General features: G+C 34.2%; 2 protein-coding genes and 1 long non-coding RNA gene across 5 annotated transcripts; all 3 read left to right on the top strand.

Annotated features, from left to right (window-relative positions):
* Nucleotides 1-3,219: 3,219 nt before the first annotated feature.
* Nucleotides 3,220-5,341, top strand: LOC108839804 (uncharacterized). The gene has a single exon (XM_018612577.2). The coding sequence runs from the start codon at nucleotides 3,318-3,320 to the stop codon at nucleotides 4,863-4,865; it is 1,548 nt and encodes a 515-aa protein (XP_018468079.1). The 5' UTR covers nucleotides 3,220-3,317; the 3' UTR covers nucleotides 4,866-5,341.
* A 7,017-nt stretch (nucleotides 5,342-12,358) lies between these two features.
* LOC108834244 (uncharacterized) lies at nucleotides 12,359-14,339 on the top strand. 3 transcript variants are annotated; one of them, XR_008937980.1, is made up of 7 exons: nucleotides 12,359-12,590; nucleotides 12,706-12,762; nucleotides 12,902-12,965; nucleotides 13,054-13,131; nucleotides 13,321-13,494; nucleotides 13,609-13,840; nucleotides 13,996-14,339. It is a non-coding gene; the product is annotated as an uncharacterized LOC108834244 (long non-coding RNA). The 3 variants fall into 3 exon arrangements; XR_008937979.1 differs by having other exon boundaries at nucleotides 13,609-14,339; XR_008937981.1 differs by having other exon boundaries at nucleotides 13,321-13,534; nucleotides 13,609-14,339.
* Nucleotides 14,340-15,487: 1,148 nt separating this feature from the next.
* On the top strand, nucleotides 15,488-20,014 carry LOC108834243 (auxin efflux carrier component 2). Its single transcript, XM_018607586.2, has 9 exons — nucleotides 15,488-15,809; nucleotides 16,476-16,778; nucleotides 17,127-17,568; nucleotides 17,767-18,018; nucleotides 18,480-18,765; nucleotides 18,937-19,022; nucleotides 19,099-19,256; nucleotides 19,378-19,454; nucleotides 19,667-20,014. The coding sequence occupies exons 1-9, from the start codon at nucleotides 15,540-15,542 to the stop codon at nucleotides 19,731-19,733; spliced, it is 1,941 nt and encodes a 646-aa protein (XP_018463088.1). The 5' UTR covers nucleotides 15,488-15,539; the 3' UTR covers nucleotides 19,734-20,014.
* Nucleotides 20,015-22,489: the final 2,475 nt, after the last annotated feature.

Below are 22,489 nucleotides of genomic sequence, written 5' to 3'. Positions count from 1 at the left end.
TGTCTTATAATGCCTTTCTCCTTGCAGAAGTTATCAAATCTTGTGTTGCAGAACTCAAGACCGTTGTCAGTTCTTAGAACTTTCACCTTCTTATCCGCTTGGTTTTCAATCATGTTGCACCACTCTACAAAAGTGCTGAATGCTTCATCCTTATGTTTCAAGAAATAGACCCATGTCTTCCTCGTGAAGTCATCTATAAACGAGATGAAGTACTGACACTTCCCAAGAGAGAATGGAACACTCGGTGCTCCCCACAAGTCTGAGTGGACATAATCAAGCTTATCTTTAGTATCATGAGTTGCAACTGAGAAACTGACCCTTTTTGCCTTCCCATACACGCAGTCTTCACACATATCAAACACTGAAACCTTCTTCCTATCCAGTAGTCGCTTCTTTACCAATAAACTGAGATTTTTCTGGCTCATGTGTCCTAGCCTCCGATGCCACAAGATTGTGTCATCAGCCTTCTTCTCAGTAGCATAAGACTGACCAACTTCAGGTTTTCCTTGTAGCAAATACAGTTTGTCATGTCTCTTTCCCTTTAAGACAATCTTGTTATCTTTATGGATACTCAAGATGCCTTCTTTTGATTCAAAATTGTATCCAAGTTCCTCCATTGTTCCCACTGAGAGCAGATTTCGATCCATCTCTGGAATGTATCTGACTCCAGTTAATAGAAACACTGAACCGTCTTCGTTTTTGATCCTTACAGTTCCTATACCTCTGACCTTTGAAGTTGTCTTGTTCCCCATGCGTACTGACCCTCCACTGACGTCCCTTAGTGTTTCAAACCACTCCTTCTTGTACGTCATATGGTAACTGCAGCCTGTGTCCAATACCCATTCATTCTCGAGATTTATATCCGTTGAATAAAGAGCTTCCAGAACATATAAACCTGCAGCTTCGTTCTTGTTATCTTTTACCATTGCAGCCTCTCCTCTGTTGCTGCTCCCTTGGTGTTTTGGTTTGTTTTGAGACTTGCCTTTGTTTGGACAAGACCCCTTGAAGTGTCCTTCTTCACCACACGACCAGCACACCTTTCTTCCACGTGACTTTGAACGTGACTTGGACCTTGAGTTCCTGTCTCGATTGTCTGACCTTCCACGCTGTTCCCCTTTCTCTCTAGCATATAAACTTTCTGCTTCACCTTTAGACCCCTTTGAGTTTGAACCATTTTCAAGCTCCTTTGCGTATATTGCAGCAACAACTTCATCCAAAGTGAGAGTTGTTCTTCCTGTGCCGTATCTCAGTGTGTCTCTTAGTTGGTCAAACTGTCTTGGTAGAGACATGAGTAGCAATATAGCTTGGTCTTCATCGGGTACTTGAACATCAATGTTCTCTAGATCTGTTATAAGATGTAGAAACTCATCGATGTTGCTCTCAATGGACAGACTGTCAGACATCTTGAACCCATAGAGCTTCTGCTTAAGATAGAAACGATTTGGGAGAGCTTTGGCGAGGTACAGCATGTCTAACGCCTTAAGCATCCCTGCAGCGGTTTCTTCCTTTCGTATCTTCCTCAGAACTCTGTTTGTGACGCTCAGGATGATGGTACTTCTGGCCTTTTTGATTTTCTCAGCTAAAGCTTCTTCCTTTTCTTCAGCTACCTTCTTCTCTTCCGGTGTTTCATCCGGATCTCGAACCTTCTCCTTGACTTTATCAGACTCTTCTAAAGCTTTGCTCAGCCCTTGAAGATCCATCTGTGCCAAGAGTTTGTCTTTCCATAACATGTAATCTCCATGGCCATCGAACTTCTCGATCTCGATTCTTGGTGATGACATGATCTCGTACAGAGACCAAAGCTCAGAACCTGAGCTCTGATACCAATATGTGAAGAAACTACCACCTAAAGGTGTCTCCTTTAGCCTTCCTGTTGCAACACACACTCACCAAGACTCCAACTTTACTCGCTTCCTTGAAGAAACAGAGTTTATGAAAACAGAGTTCAAGAACAGAGTAATAAAACAGATTTAAGAAGAAGAAATAACAGAGCAAGACACAAGCGATTGTTAACCCAGTTACACCCGTTAACGAGGGTGTTAGTCTGGGCCGGGAACTGTCTCCCGGAATCCACTAGATCAGAGTTTACAAGTGTATTTGAATCTCAAGGTCTTTGCAGTACCTATCTTGATTCTAATGTAGCTCACAAACTCAAAGAACACTCACAAGTTTACACTTTGAAAAATGCTCTCTTTTCTGCTCTTATCTATCTCTCTCAACTAAGACACATATATATACTCACTCACACTTGACCTAAAGCTCTTCGGATGCTCCAGCTGGCCACACTCCATCCGTACGACCCATTAAAGATGCATAACGTTAACTTCCTGCAGAGAAGCCGACAAAATATGCTTTAACAGACTAAACCTCAACAGCTAGTCTTGTGGTCCTTCAATCCCAATAAGTCACGTGAGTTGTGCCTCGTCATCAGTTACTTCCTCCCCACGCCTAGCTTAGATTCAAACTTGTCTTGATCTTCTTTGCTAATTTCTTAACACTCCTAAGCTCACCGCAATCACCCTTAAACTAAACATGATGTCAATCCTTAATCCACATTTGTTGAAGCATATATAAAAATCCCTTAGCTTCTTCTTCCAAGCTTGACTTTACCTATGTAATTTTCGCCACCTGAAATAATATGTTTTCCATCTCCTCCAGAGCAATTCAATCAATCCTTACAAATTCCCTATCCTCTTGATAACTGCTATCAAAATTATCATTCCACACGTTTGTCTGAGCTCCATCCGCAATCCAACACTCGAGCTTTCTTGTGTATCAAGTCTTTACCTGTGTGGATGGATTTCCAGATGTCGTGTTGTACCTTCCCTTATGTATCTTGGCTAATAACGAATTGGGATTCTGAAGAATTCCCAGAGCTTGTTTACCTAGCAAGTCTTTATCTACTATGCAATTTTTTTAGATTTGTATTTCTTTTTCTTTTTATAAAAAAAAAACTATTGTCTTTTAGTCAATTTTTATCCTTTAAAGAAACGATTTCTTTTTTTTTTCTTTTTGTATTGTTGACAGAAGAAAGTTTAATTATGAATATCAATTCGACGACTTTTCCAATTCAATGATTTAAAATTAAGCCTAATAATATCTTAACAGGGTCTTTGGCGGGACATTATTCAATACCATGACAACAATTCATTTCCGTGTCCGTATGACTATAATCATAATCATATTTTAAATTTTTAAAATAACGTACTTAATTAATATCGACACTGTACAAAAAGGCACTATAAATACGGTTACTCATTATTATCGTCTTGTAATAGAATCGACAAGTCTCTCACACACTCTCTCAATCCAAAACTATGGAGATTAACGGCGATCAACCGCCGCTAATCTGGCCGCAATTTGAATCTACAACCTATACTCGCCGGCGATCACCGATTCCGACGATGCTAGTTCCTGCGATGATCGGAGTCCTCTCAGCGGCTGTATTTCTTCTGTTTACGACCTTCGTCGTCCCTCCCTTTCTCTCCGTCACATCTCAGATTCTTCAGCCAGCTTCGGTGAAGAGAGGATGGGACTCGATCAACGTGGTTCTTGTACTTTTCGCGATCATCTGCGGCGTACTCGCCAGACGAAACGACGACGGATCGTTGATAGGTGAAGAACAAGGACAAGGAGCTATGATAGGCGAAACCGTCGGTGATGACGTGTACGACGCTGATAGGCTCAAGATCTACGAGAGCTTGAGTAGGTTACCGGTTACCGGGGGTTTACCGTTGAGGCGTAGTAGTAGCTCGTATCCTGATCTGAGGAATGGAGTTTTCAGGGAGACTGTTGATCGCCGGTTCCGGTTCTACGACGATTTCGAAATCGACAAGTACCGATCGGAAGAATCAACGGTGGTGATTGAGGAACAGTTTCGGAGTCTTTCTAAAACTGAAATCGAAGAATCTGAGGCTAAGGAAATAACGGTTGATAAGGTCGTTGTAACGCCGTCGCAACAACCACCGGCACCACCGCCGCCTAATCCTCCACCTCTTCGAAGGACTCATCGTTCCGTTAGAAAGACAGATACGCAAGAAAGGTCGAAACGCAGTGAGACTAGTTCTGACTCTACCAGATTTAAGCGAACGCTTCGACCACCGCCGTCACCACCTCCGCCGCCACCGCCGCCGCCGAGGACACTTCAGCGAAGAAAGAGCAATGCGGCTAAAGAGATTAAAATGGTGTTCGCTTCTCTGTATAATCAAGGAAAGAGGAAGAAGAAACAAAAGAGAAAAGAGAGAAGAGAATCTCCGGTGGTGGTGGAGATGGAACCACCGCAATATCAATCGTCTATACCACCGCCACCTCCACCACCGCCTCCGCTACGTTCGCCACAGTCAGTGTTCTACGGATTGTTTAAGAAAGGAGCTAAGAGCAAAAAGATTCACTCCATTCCGGCGCCGCCTCCGCCTCCACCGCCGAGGAAGATCCAAACGGATCCTCAGACACCACCACGGAGTGTGAAATCGAGTAGACCTCCGCGTCCTGCTAAACAGACAAATTTAAACGAAGAGAGCAGCTACCAATTAACTCAAACCACACCACCTCCGCCTCCGCCGCCTCCGTTTAGGGTGCCACCGCTGAAGTTCGTGGTGAGTGGTGATTTCGCGATGATAAGGAGTAATCAGAGCTCCAGATGTAGCTCACCTGAGCGAGAAGTGATCGATCTAGGCTGGGGTCTAGAACTCACACGATCTGATGCCCGAGAGGAAAGCAACGTCGCCGTGAATAGTGGCGGCGGGTTCTGTCCAAGCCCGGACGTTAACGCGAAAGCGGACAACTTCATCGCCAGGCTCAGAGGCGAGTGGAGGCTCGATAAGGTCAACTCTGTCAAGAGGAGAAGGAGCATGAGTTCTGTCTAGGGTCCGATATATAAGGCAATACTATTGAGAAAACCACGTAGTTTTAGTTTTCTCATCTAAAGCTTCGTGCTGCGCAAGGAACGTACAAGCACGATCTACAACAAACATCTTCAGGCAAAACTTGGTAAACATTTGCTGTCGGAGATGGTTTATATGTATTGGAGCATTCGCTGTGACTCTATATCACTCGAATTTGAAGTTACCGGTAATATTGGTATTACCGGTAAAGTAAATCGGCTAGAACCGGCTGATAACTTTTTGAGTTAAACCGGTTGTGTGACTTTTGTTTGGTTTGAGTTTCCCGACATGTTTGTAGTTGGTATTGATGTATGTATGGCCCGTGGGATGTAAGCATAGTTGTGGGCTCTTAGTTTTGTTGCGCCCACCTCTCCTGATCTTTCTCCCCTTTTCTTTTGATGTAAATGTTTTCTTTTTTGCAAAGATTGTGTTGATATATATATGCACTTTGATATTTAGATATCTTTATTTGTGTGATAAGCAAAAGGCTTGATTGGCCAAGAGCTTTCCATCACCGATCTTTAGCTGAAAGCAGAGCCCAAAAAGAATGAACAAGACGAGAACTCCGTCTCTGGCATTGTCTATAGTCGTCATCGCTGTTTCCCTTCTCACTGGCATTGTCTATACCTAGTCTTCATCGTTGTTTCCCTTTTCACCGGAGCTTCCGTAGTCCACGACATATATAAGCCACATCTCCTAAGCATCGCTAAGTCTCTGCACACTGCATATTATGTCAGGTGTTATTATGATCTTAAGTGCTCTAATGTACTTAGTTCTAGACTTCTAATCACTTTCTTCATTCTTTATATATTACTCTTAATATAAGCCAGATCGTTTTTATATCAGTTTCAGACGTACACCGCATAAGCCGAATGTATAACGGCTTCTGTCCCAAAAATATATGGATTTTATTTAGCTTAGAGGAAAAATGAAATTCTGAATATATTAGTAGTCACAGACTCACAAAGCAGTACCAGTACAATATGCTACATAAACAGTATGCTCTTCTAAATATTTTTAATAAAGTGATTGGTAGATGATTTATTTAGAAAACTATTATATAAAATTAATATATGATATTTAATTTGTTTATTTTTAAATACTAGAAATGTATTTATATTTATAATATATTTTATATTTTTTATATTTATATTGACAATAATATATCATATTTAATAATATATACACTTATATTTTAAATGTAAAATTTATTCTTCTAAAAATTTAAAATTATTTTATTTTTAATTTACTTTTGTTTTAAAATATAAATTTAATTATATATATAAATATAATTTGTAACATTATTAAATAAATAAATAAATCATACTAAATTATTTTTATTTTTATAATTTTAAATGCAAATGTTCTATTAAAAGTTTTAAATTTTTTTCTATTGTGTAGAGAGCATTTGAAAAGTATTTACATATGTTAAACACTATTCTAAATGCTCTTGTAGCAGATTGGATAATGAAAAACATAATGTTTATGATAATGTTCTGTCAATTCAACTAAGATTGATAGAAAATGAGCACAAAGTGGTGAAGTGGCCGGTAGGAAGATTTCTGCTATCAAAGTTTAAATCTTTGACAAATTATCTTCACTAAAACGTTCTTCTAGAATCAAAGCCCAATAAAAAGAATTAGAGCCCAATAAAAAACGAAGGACTTATTTTGGGCTATAGTACAATACGAACTATTGTTTTTATCTTCGGTTCTCATCTAGGCCTTTTCGCTAAAATCTTGTTCTATATTTTTGTCAAAAATTTGTACTCATTAGGTGATTTTATTAAGGGGGAAAACACCATTTAAATCCCGAACTTTCAAAACTAAACCAAAAAAACTTCAATTTTTAAGTAAGCCAAATAAATCTTGAATTTTCAAATTTTTCTCAAATTAATCCTAAACTTCTGTTGACTCAGCCTTTTTAATCATATCGAAGTCAACGTTAATTAGACGTAAAACATCTGTTAATTAGTAAAACGGTGAGTTTTAGTGACTCATTAAAATTAAGAGTTTCCTCCTTTCTTCTTCGTGGACTGCAGTCTTTTTTTTTTTGAACAAATGGACTGCAGTCTCTAATAGCAGAAATATTTCTTTTTCACCATATGTTCAGATAAGACTCTTGAATTTCCCAACAAACGTATATGTGCTGAGATTGTAAAAGTGAACTTCAATTGCTGATGATGCTTAGGCTGTTGTTCATGGTAATTCTGTACAAATTTGTGTGTTTTTCTCGACCATGTTGCTGATTATCTTATAATGGTCTTTTGGTTTTGACAAAACGACAAGGTAAGGATTGTGAACCATCACAAAGCATGGAGTTTAGAACCACTAATAACAAGGAACCACTAATAACAAGGAACATTTGACATAAGAGTTTTGAAGCAGTACATAACAAAAGGGTTTAAGGATTGTGTACTATTACATAACAAAATACTCATGACACAACAAAATACAAAGGAATTTAGATTCGTGACGTAACAAAAGAGATGAAGACCGTGAGTCACTATACCAATAGAACACTTGATCAAGCTTGTGATTGTTCTTGAGAAAAACCATGGGAAAGTCCTTGTGTTGGTTTCTCCAACAAAAATTGCAAGAATAAGTAAAAACAAGAAAAAATGAAACTTAGAAAGCAAATTATACTGCATATTGAAGCCTTGGCCGACCCCTTGGCCTCTTTGGTTCCCTTTCAGCTGTTGGATTTCCCCATGTGGTTTTGTTTTGGCTGTGTCTAAGCAACTAGAACATGCCATCAAACGTTTCTCTCGACCAAGTTTGTGGACATCCACTTATTACATCAAGAACGAAATGGAAACAGAGAAAGCAATTATAAAATAGAGAAAACATTTATGGAACAGGAGGTGGGATGCGATAGAAAACCTGCAGTAAAGAAGGGGATGTTTGCGAAGATGGCGGAATGGAGATGAGACGATCACGAACCAGAGGATCGACATGAGCAATAACCCCGGCTTCGGTTGTTGACGTTTTCTGAGACATAGGCATGTTCCTCTCATGCCACACGACATGATGAATAAAGCTCTTGCTCATGCTCACGCTCCTTTGATCATGTCTATCTTCACGGTGCGTTTTAGCTCGTCTCGTTACAAGCTTATTCCTCTACGTCATTAATATTTTCAAGTTCCAAAGATCTTCACCTACTTTCTTTCTGTAATCACTGGAATTTTTTCGGATTTAGTTGGTTATGGGAAATAGGGCTCACGCCTCAGAGCATAGTTCTTAATTTTAATGAGTCATCAAAATGCACCGTTTTACTATTTAACAGACGCTTATGTTTATTTAACGTTTGACTTCGATATAGTTAAAAAGGCTGAGTCAATGGAAGTTTATGATTATTTTGGAAATTTTTAAAAAGTTTAGGATTTATTTAGCTTGTTTAGAAGTTGGAGCTTTTTAGCTTATTTTTGAAAGTTTAGGATTTAAATGGCGTTTTTCCCTTTCATTAAGTAGGACCTTGTCTTTTCTTTTTGAACTGAGTAAGACCTTGTCCTTTTTTCATAACGTATGATCTTTATATATATACACAAGTTTTTGGCTGAGAGATTAATCTATCTATATTATTAAAAGAGAAATACACATATAAATTGTCTCTAAGTTTTCAAAGTTATTTACACTACTATGCCACTTATGCCACTAAGAATTAAATAAGTTACCAATTTTAATGTTTGTTTTTTTCATATGAGTTAATGTGATGTCCTAATATTAATTAAGTTACTTATTTAAATGTTTGTCTTTTTCAGTTGAGTTAATGTGTTGTCCAAATATAAAATTTAACTTTCCTAATCTATTAAATTAATTTCGAAATTATTTATATTTTTATTAATTGCTGTATTTTCAGTTTAATAAATACATTTCCTAATTCTAAATTTATCACATTTAATGAATAAAAATTGCATATGGTATGGTAGGAAAATTATTGTGCCATCACTATCTTTTAATATTCGAACCAAATCAATTTTTATATTAAGTTTAAGTTTTTGGCATACATTATTCAAATTTAATTTTTATATATATTTTTTACTTTATATTTTAAGATTTTTAAGGTTTTTTAAACAATTTAAATGAGTTATCTGAACAAGAATATGAACCGAAATTAAATACCCGAATGAGGCTAAGACCTTTCATCCCGAAAACCTAAAACCCAAAGAGACCTGAATCAACCCCGAATGGACATCCGAACGCGCATCCTACTACAAGATATAGAAACATAATCACTTTATTTATTTTCGAAAAATTATTTTCCATTGACTTTTTCATCAGTCTACAGTAATTATAAAACTAATTGTCAAAATCCAATATGAAAATTATTGAACACATAAACCCATTTATAATAAATTGGCAGTTAGATCAAATATTTATTATATTACATTTCATTTTCTTACAAATTTTAATCTTAATTTTTATACGTCACAAATTTGTTAAAAATCTAAAAATTATTTTTTTTTCTTACAAATTTTATAACTAATTTTATAACTAATGCATCATACTTATCATTCGAAAACTTTGTTTGCTATATATCTTACACATACATTGATACATCTAATCATATAAATGTTAAATTTATTTAGGTGATCTCCAGTATCGGTGATACATTTTACGTTAAACACAAAATTATTAAATTACTTAATTTAATATGATTACATTTACAAATATAACATTTAGTACACCCAAAATAAAATTTAAAATTAAATACCAAGTGAGATTATTTTCTTAACAAATTTATATTAATAAAAATTCCAAATATTTGGAATTTGAAAGCATTATAATCCACACCTATACTATTTTAGTTATGATGATTGAATTTATATAAGAATATTTTATTAAAATTTTAATTTTTTTAATAACTGCAAAAAATTAGTTTTCGATCTAAATTTATGATCAAATATTACAAATATATCATTTAATACAAACAAAAAATTAAAAACATAAAATAAATACCCGTGCGACGGTCGCACGGGTCAAGATCTAGTTAAGGTTTCATTTATTAATTTCGATTATATTTTTATACGCTTAGAATATAAATATTTTGAATATATTCTGGTTATATTCAGGCCAATGAAAGCAGCGTGATGAATACGTCGACGCAGTATGAAAATACGACAATTAACTTATGGAAGGAAGGATGATAATTATTCATCCGGTCCAATTGCCAATGTCGTTGATCATAACTAATAAAAATCATTAAGATTCCAAATGAGAAAATATTATCTTAGACCAGCTAACATGTAAATTCCCTTTACGAAACTACAAAGGTCTAAAATCAAATTAATATCTTTCTAACCAAAAATCAGATCTCCAATGGTTTTCTTCCTGATTAAAAGTAATGTCTATACAGGAAGCGCAGATCGCTCAGAAAGTGTTGTTAGATGCCATCAACCCATGTGCATTGATCAACCTTCGCCGTGTCAATAGCTTACACACAATCGGTTTAACTTTTATATATTCCATATAAAATATTTATACTCTATAGTACACTACCATATTCCATACTTATATAATGAAATTTGTATGTAAAAACTGAGAGAGGTGGTGTTACACGTACAAGTGGATCCTAAATATCCAACTTATATATTTAGAATCTAACATTTGTGTGAATATAATCTCCAGAACATTTAATTTGACTTCAAATACTTATAGACCACGAAGACAGAAGGGAAACCAATCTTCCTCATCCCAAGACAAGATTCCCTGCTTCTTCATGGCTTCTTGCAGAAAAGAAAAAGAAAACATTTTTTTTGCTAATTAAAAGATAACATCTTTAAGATGCAAAATTTATATGTTAAAAATTTACTATACTTTGATTATTTAGTGATCTCATGGAATACATTACCTAAATTAATTCTATAAATTCGCATATTACCGAGAACAAAATAATACTATCATGCTATAATATCCTGGACGTATTACTATTTTTTTAGCAAGGACCTATTACTTTTTTCCTATGATTTAATCTGGAATTTTGACCAACTTCGCACAAAAAAAAACGAAAGCAAATCTTGGTCTATATTTTGCTTAATGACATTCAAGTGTCAAACGATCGTTTATCTGAACACGAATCTCATTATTTTACTATAAAATTGTATAATTAAAACAAATAACTTAAATAATATCGTCTCATGTTCAAAAAAAATAAGGGAAATCGGCTAAAAAGAACACGAACTTTGCAGGAATTGCCAAAACAAACCTGGACATATTGGCTGGCCAATAAAATCCTGAACTTTCATTGACTTTTTCAGTTTATTAAGAACGTTACGATTGACTTACCAGATTAGCATACCGTTAATAGAGATAACAGATAATTTAGATGACGTTAAAACGTTGTTAGACAAGGAGATGAAACGACGTAGTTTCAATTAGAAATGTTATTAAAAAAATGTGTTTCCATTGAGGATCAAACCCGTGCACTGGTGTTTAATGGAACAGGTTTTTGCCATTGAGCTAGTGGACTTTACAATAGATTGACGAACAAAGTTCTTTATATTGGCTTCGAAAAATAAAATTTTATTTTTTATTTAAGAAAATAAAAATCTTAAAAAGTTTTCAATTTTTTTTTTAAAAAAATCTAAATCTAGCTTTAAAAATAGATATATTTTTTAAAAAAACGATTTTTTAAAATGAAAATTTGGGAAGATTTAAATCAATTTTTTTTTAAAAACATTGAAAACTTTGGAAGACTTTTATTTTTTTTTAGGAAATCAATTTTTTTTTTAAAAAAAATTGAAAATTGTGGAAGATTTTTATTTTTTAAGAAAAAATAATTATTTTTTCTTAAAAAAAAATCTTCCAAAGTTTTCAATTTTTAATTTTTTTTTTCAAAATCTAGCTTAAAAAATCAATTTAAAAAAAAAAATCGAAATTTAAAGAAAAAATAAAGATTTTGGAAGATTTAAATAGAAATTTTTTAAAATCGAAATCCTTTTAATTAAATAAAACGATGTCGTCTTGAGATTTTGTCTTAAATAAAACATCCACATCTTTTAATCAATAAAGAGAAATAAGTAGAGTAGTATTCCAAAAAGTCCACCAGCCCAGTGGCAAAAACCTCTACCTACAACCCCGAGGGCATGGGTTCGAGCCCAACCAAAAACAATTTTAATTAAACTAACGACGTCGTTTTGAGGTTTTGTCTTAACAAAGATCTACATGAAACGACGTCATTTCGTTAAACGACAATAATTAACGGTGAGTTAACACTGTCATAACTCTCTGTTAACGGTGTGCTAATCTGGTCAGTCAATCGTAATTTTCTTAATCAAACAAGTATTAAAAGGGAAATATAAGCCTTAGATAGACTGTCCACGTCAGATTGGAAATTCAGACCAATCAGAAAGTTTAAAATCGCCATGTCACCGCGGGTCACTTAGAATGGGCTTCTGTGTTGGTTTTATTAAAATTTCCATCCGGCCCACTCCATTCCATGCCGACAAACCTGTTTCAAGTGTCGAGAGTCTCTTCCCTGATTTTTTCACTTCATCTTCTCCAATGTCTAATTTTTTTTTCAGTTACATTCTCAATCAATGATGATCTTAAAGCTATTTTTAAGTGTTTCGTTCCACCTCCTTCTCTTATATAAATAGCTACCTCTACACTTAAATAAAAAACCTTCTTTATAGCAGCTATATCCGGGACCATGAAATCGATCGGAAAATCTCTGTTCTCCACTGGAAAATCAATGCTTCTCCAACAGGTATGGATCTCCTTAGTCATTATTTCGTATTTAGCTGTCACTGCTATCACAAAGATTGAAAATTTATGTTCTCTATGTGTCATGGATCATTGATGTGTATTTGAAAATTGCTCAGACTTTTCTCAGTTTTGCACTCTACAAGAGAATCTCAAGAGCCGGCAGATTACTCAAGGTAAGCTTACTCATGTCTTCTTACTTTTGACTCTCAGCGAGCATACTGTAGATTCCTAACTAATCAAAAAAGGCATTACCCTGTTTGATGTGTGTTTTGCTTCTCTGCTTGGGCTATGGTTTTGATGATGATGTTTCAGGAAGTATGGGAATGCAAATACCTAGACCTTTTTGATTATCTTCCTCTTACTGCCCTTAAGAAGAGTAAGCTTTGAGCTCTTCTTTTAAGCTGGTATTTCAGACGTAGTTTTCAAAGACACGATTTTACTTCATCAGTTTTTATCAATTACAGATTTTATGTTTGCTTAGAGGCCTTTCACTTTCTCTAAATACACTTGATAATATCCGGAACTTGGATTGGCTACAGGAGGTATGATCTTCTCTTTTTTCTGCCCAAGTCCTTAGTTCTGATTGGATTTGAAGAGTTCTGAGTTGTTGATGGGTGTCTCTCTCCTTGAGCTCTCTTAAGAATCAAGTGCTAACTTCCAAATTAGTATTAGGTTGTTTTCTGAAAGAGTAAAAGAATATCTTATTGGTCATCTATTTGAACTATGTCTAGGTGCCAAACTAAGGGCCAATTGTGATTTACTATGGTCTGATCCCCATGATCGATGTGGGTTATCTCCACGAGGTGGCGGTATACATTTGGAAAGCTCAATTCAATGACAACAAAGGACTCGATATCATATCAAGAGTCCATCAGCTTCCCATGGAAGGTTTTAATTAGTGGCAGGTATGTATGTTCATCTCGATTGCTCAAGGCTCTATCGAAGGTAAGATTGGTCCATCTATCTTTCCATAACTGTGGATTAAATCATTGATCTCTCAAAACTTTTGATGGTAACAGGAAAAGAATGTGGTGACAGTGTTGCACCAAACTATTGCTACTGGTATGGAAACTTTGCAGCAATTGTAGAGATAAAGAGAGGAGCAAAATTTCCTCCAGTTTGATTCAGCTCCTCTACAAGACAAAAGAACACTGGTCCTAAAACCTATACAATGGCATCTGCTCAGCTTCGAAAAGAGAATCAGGCTGGGGTTTTCAAACACAACTGAGATCTTTCCTTTATGTACATCTGGTATATTTCTAACCTCTATAATCTCCAAGAAAACCTGCAGGTTCTTTACAAGGATCAAAAGTCTGAATTATAAACAATAGGATACCATGAAGAAGCTACCTCAACTACTTCCAGCTCTTGAAATTGGATTAAATTTAGGGAATTCTCTTTTGCAGTTGATTCGTTGGCAAAACATCAGAAGCATAAGGCAAAGTTGTGCGTGTGCAGGTATATTGCCTCTATACATTGCACTGGATTTCCAGTATCTTCTACCAGATGTTTCCTTCCATGAAGTGTTAGAAAACTTAGGATCGAGTCTGCCTCGGTCAGAATCTTTGTAATCATGTTCCAGCACCTTACCAAGAGCTTCTGCAAATCATCATAGTAAGCTACCGGATGGCGCTGATGGTGTGTGCCAAATAAGATCAACATCATAAGTCGGAACAGGAAAACATATTCAAATATTCATTTCATGTCTACAAACAAGACTTTCATCAAATACAAGGAAAAAACAGAAACAACAAAACACATAAGTAATTATGTAATTACATTATACGATCACAGCATAAAGAAACGCGTCGTTACTTAAAAAGTTACAAGATCCAAATGTAGTTCCCTTCCTTATACGTTCATATAAATCACTGTAATATACTTTAATGATAAGAAAAAGAAATCCTTCTATTGTTTCTTCATCTTCCAATGAAATACAAAACTTATGTCTAAGCATATTTTTTTAATTTTTTTTATTTCAACCAGTTGATTAGGTTCTTCAATCTAGGAAAAAGTATGTTTAGGCAAAATATTGGTCTGATATAAACACTAAAATTCTCTTAACAGTTTGACCAAAAAAAAAAAAAATTAGCTAGACTGTTATAATTAGTTAAAATAAAGTTCTAATGAAATAATTTCTCACATATTTAAAATTGTCCCATTATTCTATAGGATGAAGTTGAAATTTCTTTCAAACAATTATCAAAAGAAAAAAAGTTCTAAAATATATAAATGTAAAACAATTATTTACTAACCATGTAAGTTATATTTTTTAAACTAATCAAAACAATAAAAAATACTGATCACCTCAACATAATCTAAAATATTCTGCAAAAACTTCACAAACATTATTTAAACTTCAAAGAAAAATTAAAGAATATATCGAATACCCAGACCATCAACTTACATTACTGTTTAGTAATGTAAACATTATTTAAAAACTTAATAAAAACTTCACAAACATTATTTAAAATTCATGTTTACTGTGTTTGACGTGCTATTTTTCAGTAATTAGGAACCTAATTTATACTAAAAAGGTTTTGTGCTAAAAAGGTAAAAAAAAGTCGAAGATGATATTATTAATTTTCAGAAAATATAAAATATTCAGTAAAAATGAAAAAATACAATTTTTGTAAGAATAAAATATAAATAAAAAAAAATCACCTATTTATTACAAGTACAGAAATAATAAATTTAAACATATTATCCGCGCGTAGCGCGGACTCGGCTCTAGTAAACTTAAAAAGTCAATGAAAGAGTACATGTTTGTTTTGGCAATTCCTACAAAGTTCGTGATTTTTCTGGGTGATTTCCCAAAAAAATAATAATATATCGTCTCAATGAACTACACTTCCTCCTCCTTCATAAATATCTTTGTACCACGCAAACCTCTCACACTCTCTATCTTAATTAATATATTCTCTCTCTACTCACCGGAAATAAAATCAAAATGATCACCGGCAAAGACATGTACGACGTATTAGCGGCGATGGTGCCGCTATACGTAGCTATGATGCTAGCCTACGGTTCAGTACGGTGGTGGGGAATATTTACACCGAGCCAATGCTCCGGTATAAACCGGTTCGTTGCGGTTTTCGCGGTTCCACTTCTCTCTTTTCATTTCATCTCCTCTAATGATCCGTATGCCATGAACTACCATTTTCTTGCCGCTGATTCTCTTCAGAAAATCGTCATCCTCTCCGCACTCTTTCTTTGGCAGGCTAGTCTCTAAATTAATAATAATAATCTTTATATGCATCATGTTTTATAGTTTTTTTAATTATAAGCAAATCTTAAATCTTAAACCAAGTGGTGATAGTTACGTGATTGTAGTTCACTGGTAGTCATTGTGATGATAGAAACTAAACATCGACTTTTTACGATAAGTAATATTTATTTGGTGATAAACTGATAACAAATGGTGATGAAGTTTTAGATCTTTAACTTGTACTATTTCTTTCATAATACAATTCTTTAGAAATATTTTTTGTTTTAAAAATAAATGGATTTCATATTTCTATGTAACTTTGTATTTATTGAATAATATATGACCAATCATAATATATATTTTTTGTAACTGGCTTAACTAAATGTAATTTATATATTACTATTTTTAAATAATATTCTTTAATTATCTGTGTTTTAGTAAGAAAATTATAATATGAAACAAGAAGAAGTATATTTTTTTCTGGACAAATCAATAAGCAATAATTGACTTTAAAGAACTCTTCTCTCCAGAAAATGCCGAATTAAAATCAGGATTTGTCACAATAAAAATGTTGTTACCCGTATTGGGTTCGTCAGCTAACTTTGAGAATTAATGAAATTTACTTCCGGACTTGTATAATGGATATATGTTGATGTGTATTATGGCGATTATTTTCAGGCGTTTAGTCGCAGAGGAAGTCTAGAATGGATGATAACGCTCTTTTCCCTATCGACACTACCAAACACGTTGGTAATGGGAATCCCTTTGCTCCGGGCGATGTACGGGGACTTCTCCGGTAACCTAATGGTGCAGGTCGTGGTGCTTCAGAGTATCATATGGTATACATTAATGCTCTTCTTGTTTGAGTTCCGTGGTGCTAAGCTTCTCATCTCAGATCAGTTCCCGGAAACGGCCGGTTCCATCACTTCTTTCCGAGTTGACTCTGATGTTGTCTCTCTCAATGGCCGTGAACCTCTCCAGGTATGAATGTCCACAGTAAAGGCCTTATTTTTTATATGTTGCGTAAAGTTAAGCAACCAATTTACTCAAACTTAATTAAAAAAAAAAACAGTTGACTCAAACTTTTTAGATATAAATGTATAAGTAGCATTTACAGAGTAGTAATTTGGTAAAACATGTGAAAGTCTAATACAATCTTGATTAATTCAAAAAAAAAAATACAATCTTGATTAGCTTTGTTTGAGTTATTTTTCCAGAAGTCAAATACAACTACTATATTTTATTTTAGCATATTCAAATAAATATACAAACTCATCCTTTTCATGTACTTCACATTAACTAAATATGTGTTTTTAATTTAATAATTAGACTGATGCGGAGATAGGTGACGACGGGAAGCTCCACGTGGTTGTCCGAAGATCAAGCGCGGCCTCATCTATGATCTCATCGTTCAATAAATCTCACGTTGGAGGAGTTAACTCCTCCATGATAACGCCGCGAGCTTCAAATCTCACCGGTGTGGAGATTTACTCCGTTCAATCTTCTCGAGGGCCGACGCCGAGAGCTTCGAGCTTTAACCAGACAGATTTTTACGCTATGTTTAACGCAAGCAAAGCTCCGAGCCCTCGTCACGGCTACACCAATAGCTACGGCGGCGCTGGATCAGGTCCGGGTGGAGATGTTTACTCCCTTCAGTCGTCTAAAGGAGTGACGCCAAGAACGTCGAATTTTGATGAGGAAGTTTTGAAGACCAAGAAAGGAGCAAGAGGAGGGAAAAGCATTAGTGGTGAATTATATAACAACAATAATGGTATGCTTTTTGTCTTTGGGGTCAGAAAACTATTAGAAACTCATCATAAACCTAAGATTTATGGTATTTAAAAAAAAATATTAGTAACGAAACAAAATATGATAGGAAATTATAGTATTTACAGAAAAGTATCATTTGTTTTTCTTGTGATGTTCTTTTTGTATGCATGAGAATGTAATATTTAAACATGTGGCTCAGTTCCATCGTACCCACCACCGAACCCGATGTTCACGGGGTCAACGAGCGGAGCAAGTGGAGTAAAGAAAAAGGAAAGTTGTGGCGGAGCAGGAGGAGGACAGAACAAGGAAATGAACATGTTCGTGTGGAGTTCGAGTGCTTCTCCGGTGTCCGAAGCCAACGCCAGGAACGCTATGACCAGAGGTGCCTCCACCGATTTATCCACCGACCCAAAAGCTTCCCTTCCTCCTCAAGACAACCTAGCTTACAAAGGTTGGTTAATCTTCCACTCATTCTTTTTACGTTTAGTAGAATTGTGTAGTCCCATTCTTGGTTTTAGTTTCCCCGTTTTATATCTTTAATTTTTTTATCAAAAATAAGAAAAAGCAAATTAACGTTGATTTTTTTTTTTGGTTCCTTTGGTTACAATTTCAACATTTTGTGTATAAACTATGATTTATTCGATTTCTTTTTAAGAAAATCATTTTATAAACAAAAGCAAAACAAAAAAAATTATAATGAACTTTTTTGGAGCTAGACTCGTTCTTTTTTTTTTGTTTCTAAATCATTTTCACGAATTGCTATTCTGATTGGATTAGTTCATTGAATGTTTTCAATATCAAACTGAACTATATTAGTCATATATAAGTTCGTATTTTCGTCGATTGTAAACAATCATAATCTAGGAAAATATATTAGTTAGATATTAATTCTCAAAAACTTAATGATGACAGCGATGCATAGTCTGATAGAGAACATGACACCGGGAAGAAAAGGGCAAGTGGAGACGGACCAAGACGGTAATAACGAGGGAAAGTCGGGGGTAAATTCGTCACCTTATAATGGGAAGAAAGGTAGTGACGTGGAAGACGGTGGTCCCGGCGGTCCAAGGAAACAGCAGATGCCGCCGGCGAGCGTGATGACGAGATTAATACTGATAATGGTTTGGAGAAAACTCATTCGAAACCCTAACACTTACTCTAGTCTCTTTGGCCTTGCTTGGTCCCTTGTCTCCTACAAGTAAGTCCAAATTTTAGAAATAACAGTACTCATAGTTTATTTTTAAAATTTTTTAAAATTTATGCGCATTATTTTGGTCCCTCCCGTTTTACATAATATATATGTTGTTTCTGAGAAAAAGGCTTTACATAATATATACGTTGTTTCCTCGATGTTGATTTTATGGGACAGATGGAATATAAAGATGCCGACCATAGTGAGTGGATCGATTGCGATACTATCTGATGCTGGTCTTGGCATGGCTATGTTTAGTCTTGGTATGAAGTTTTCTTCGTAATGTTAAGAGACGTATATGGGTTTTTATGCTAACTAATTATAGTTGTTGATATACAGGTCTATTTATGGCATTGCAACCAAAGATAATAGCATGCGGAAAATCAGTGGCAGTCTTCGCGATGGCCGTAAGGTTCTTGACCGGACCAGCCGTGATCGCAGCAACCTCAATTGCAATTGGTCTTCGAGGCAATCTCCTCCATATCGCTATCGTTCAGGTTAATCATTAATTTTATATATTTAAATTTACTTACAAATTACAATTAATAGTAGTGAATTTGACATTCTTTCAATAGTTTCATATATACTTATTAAGAAAAAATATATATATTTGTGAAGGCTGCTCTTCCTCAAGGAATTGTTCCTTTTGTTTTCGCCAAGGAATATAACGTCCATCCTGATATTCTCAGCACTGCGTAAGTTGTTTTTCTCTCCTTCTCTAACTAAAGTTGCTCTAAAGTCTAAACATTTATTTATGATGATCAATACCTTCTTTTAGAAAAATATTTTCACAAACTTCATTTCAAAACTCTTTTTGCTCGTCAAGTTATAAGATATATTATATTCCCAAAACTATTAAAATGTTTCATTCTGTAATTTAACTCTATATATATATATTGTTTTGCAGGGTTATATTCGGAATGCTGGTTGCTTTGCCTGTAACGGTGCTATACTACGTTCTTTTGGGGATTTAAGTTATAATCAAGACGTAATGGCAAATTAAAGACGATACATGCACCCAAGCTGATTTTAAAAAAAAATTACTAAGCAAAGAAGGGGACTAATTCCAGTTCATGCTTAGGTGGATGGACAATGCAATGTCGTATTAATTAATTTATAGCAGATGATATAATAGATATTTTAGTTAGTTTTGTTATAATTTTTACGCACATGCATGTACGTGACTCTTTGTAATTTTTGTTACATTTATTAAAATTTTGGGATGTGCGTACGATGTATACTTTTTATTTTATTGATTTGCTGTTTATCAAATTATATTCTAGCTAGATCATGCAAATTTGTTTAGATTAGATCTTGCGCTTTTGTAAATCTCTATACACTTATTTGGATCTCATGCGCTAATCCTTCCAAATTCAGCCTTCATTTCATTTCTTTTATCTTACTTTGCATGTACGTATGTTTATTCGGTTGAATGTAGTCGCATTTCTTTTTATCGAAAAATATATATTTTTGTTTAATTGATAGTATTCCGAACCTATAAGATGACGCAAACTAATTCCTTAAAAAAAGTGTAGTCTGTGGATGACCTTATCTTTGAGTATAGTATTTGTGAATTTTTTTTTTTTTATCTTTTTAAAAATGCATGCATTATTGATGCAGATAAATATTTGGAATATTTCCAAATATATTATTTATTTAATTAAGGGTTTTGATAATTATTTTAATGTTTTAGGGTTTTATAGTTTTCTTATATATAGTCTTTTAGACCCTATGGTTATATTCAGTTTTATGATGATTTAATAAAAGGAGTTTTCCAGAAGAGGTTTGATAAACCACTGTGAAGAGTATTCACAACCTTTAAGAGCTTTTAATTAAGCACTGTGAAGAGTATTCACAAACCCTAGATTCGTGTATTCTTGGAATAAACGGATCTAGTTCTATCCCTAGAAGCTTCCGCTACATCAGTTGGTATCAGAGCCAAACGGTTCTATTATCTTGATCGCAGATGTATCTACAACAACAACAACTAGTTGAGATAGTTGAGATCTTGGAAAAGCTTAAAGAAGATATCAACAAGTTTCAACAAGATCTCAACAAGATTAATAAGAAGTTAGAACAAGATTTCTGCAAGGCATTAAATAAATTCGATGAGGCATTAAAGAAAAGAGAAGTAGCACGAGCTCAAGATGTGCAGTTGGATGATGATGAAAACGAGGAGAGCTTTATCGAAGAAGATATTTGTGTTGTCGATTTTGTCTATAAAGATGAAGTTTGTGCAAAACTCGGACGGGACGAGATCTGTGTAAAGTCTCTGCAGAACGATTTTCGTGCAAAAATAGGGCGAAATTGTATTCATGACGATTTTGTGCAGAATCTTAATTATCTGTTATGTGCAAATTTTGTGCAAAAACGGATTTATGAAGATTCAAGTTACAAACAGATCCGTGCAAAATTCGTGCAAAATATGCTATTGAAGATTCGAGGAAGAGTTTTTCTTGGAAAACGTTTTGGATTCGAAGACTACGATCAAGATTCGAGGACGAATCTTCTCCAACCCGGAGAGAATGATGCAGATAAATATTTGGAATATTTCCAAATATATTATTTATTTAATTAAGGGTTTTGATAATTATTTTAATGTTTTAGGGTTTTATAGTTTTCTTATATATAGTCTTTTAGACCCTATGGTTGTATTCAGTTTTATGATGATTTAATAAAAGGAGTTTTCCAGAAGAGGTTCTGATAAACCACTGTGAAGAGTATTCACAACCTTTAAGAGCTTTTAATTAAGCACTGTGAAGAGTATTTACAAACCTTAGATTCGTGTATTCTTGGAATAAACGGATCTAGTTCTATCCCTAAAAGCTTCCGCTACATCAGTTATGTTCTCTACCCCTTTCAGATTTTATATTTATGTTTTGCTTATTTCTCTTGACGTTATAAAATAGTAGTAACATGCTAGAAAGAAGAAAAGCATTGCTTTGCTTCTGGAGGCGTTGACTGTGTATCACGTGGGGTATCAAAACGAAGCGATAAACGTTAAGAACTCGCTCTCTGGTCGGAACGTACATTGAACGAACAAGCAGGGGTTAGCGAATATTACCATAAATTAAAATATTCGTGATTTGATTAGTAGTTAACAGATATCAAAATTTTGTATTTACTTTGATACGAATATCTAAAAAGTTAACAGTTACTTGTAACCATTAACGGATATTTAAGGATATCTTATATATTATATTCGGTACAAGCAATATCTAAAAAAAAACTATATGAGATTATTTTCAAAAAACATACTTTACATAATATGAAATAAAAATGTACAGATTATTGAAATTATATATTCCGTAAATTTTAAATTAATTAAATTTTTATAGAACATATAGTTTTAAAAAAACTGTAATTTTATAAAGAATTTATATTTCTTTCTTAGTTTAATACTTTTATAAGTAATGTTATAAATAAAATTATATATTAAAATAATAATTATATAAAACTATACATTTAAAAATTATATATTTGATTAAAAATATATATCTAACTGTATATATTTCAGAGCGTAACGGATATCCAAATCTAAAATTTTAGTATTATGATTTTTTTCATTTTTAGTGAATATTAATTTTTACTATTTATTTTATTTCGAAAATTTATAAATATCTGGATTTTTCAAATTAAATCTACATAAATAACTAATCAAATCAAAATATCCAGCCCTAGGAACAACAACTCGTGAAATTCAATAACCATTCTTGATTCATCTCTAAAT

The sequence above is a fragment of the Raphanus sativus genome, chromosome 2 (assembly GCF_000801105.2).
Source record: "Raphanus sativus cultivar WK10039 chromosome 2, ASM80110v3, whole genome shotgun sequence".
NCBI classification, from domain to species: domain Eukaryota; kingdom Viridiplantae; phylum Streptophyta; class Magnoliopsida; order Brassicales; family Brassicaceae; genus Raphanus; species Raphanus sativus.
The sequence above is the reverse complement of the archived record's forward strand: the minus strand, read 5'-3'. Positions and strand labels throughout refer to the sequence as shown.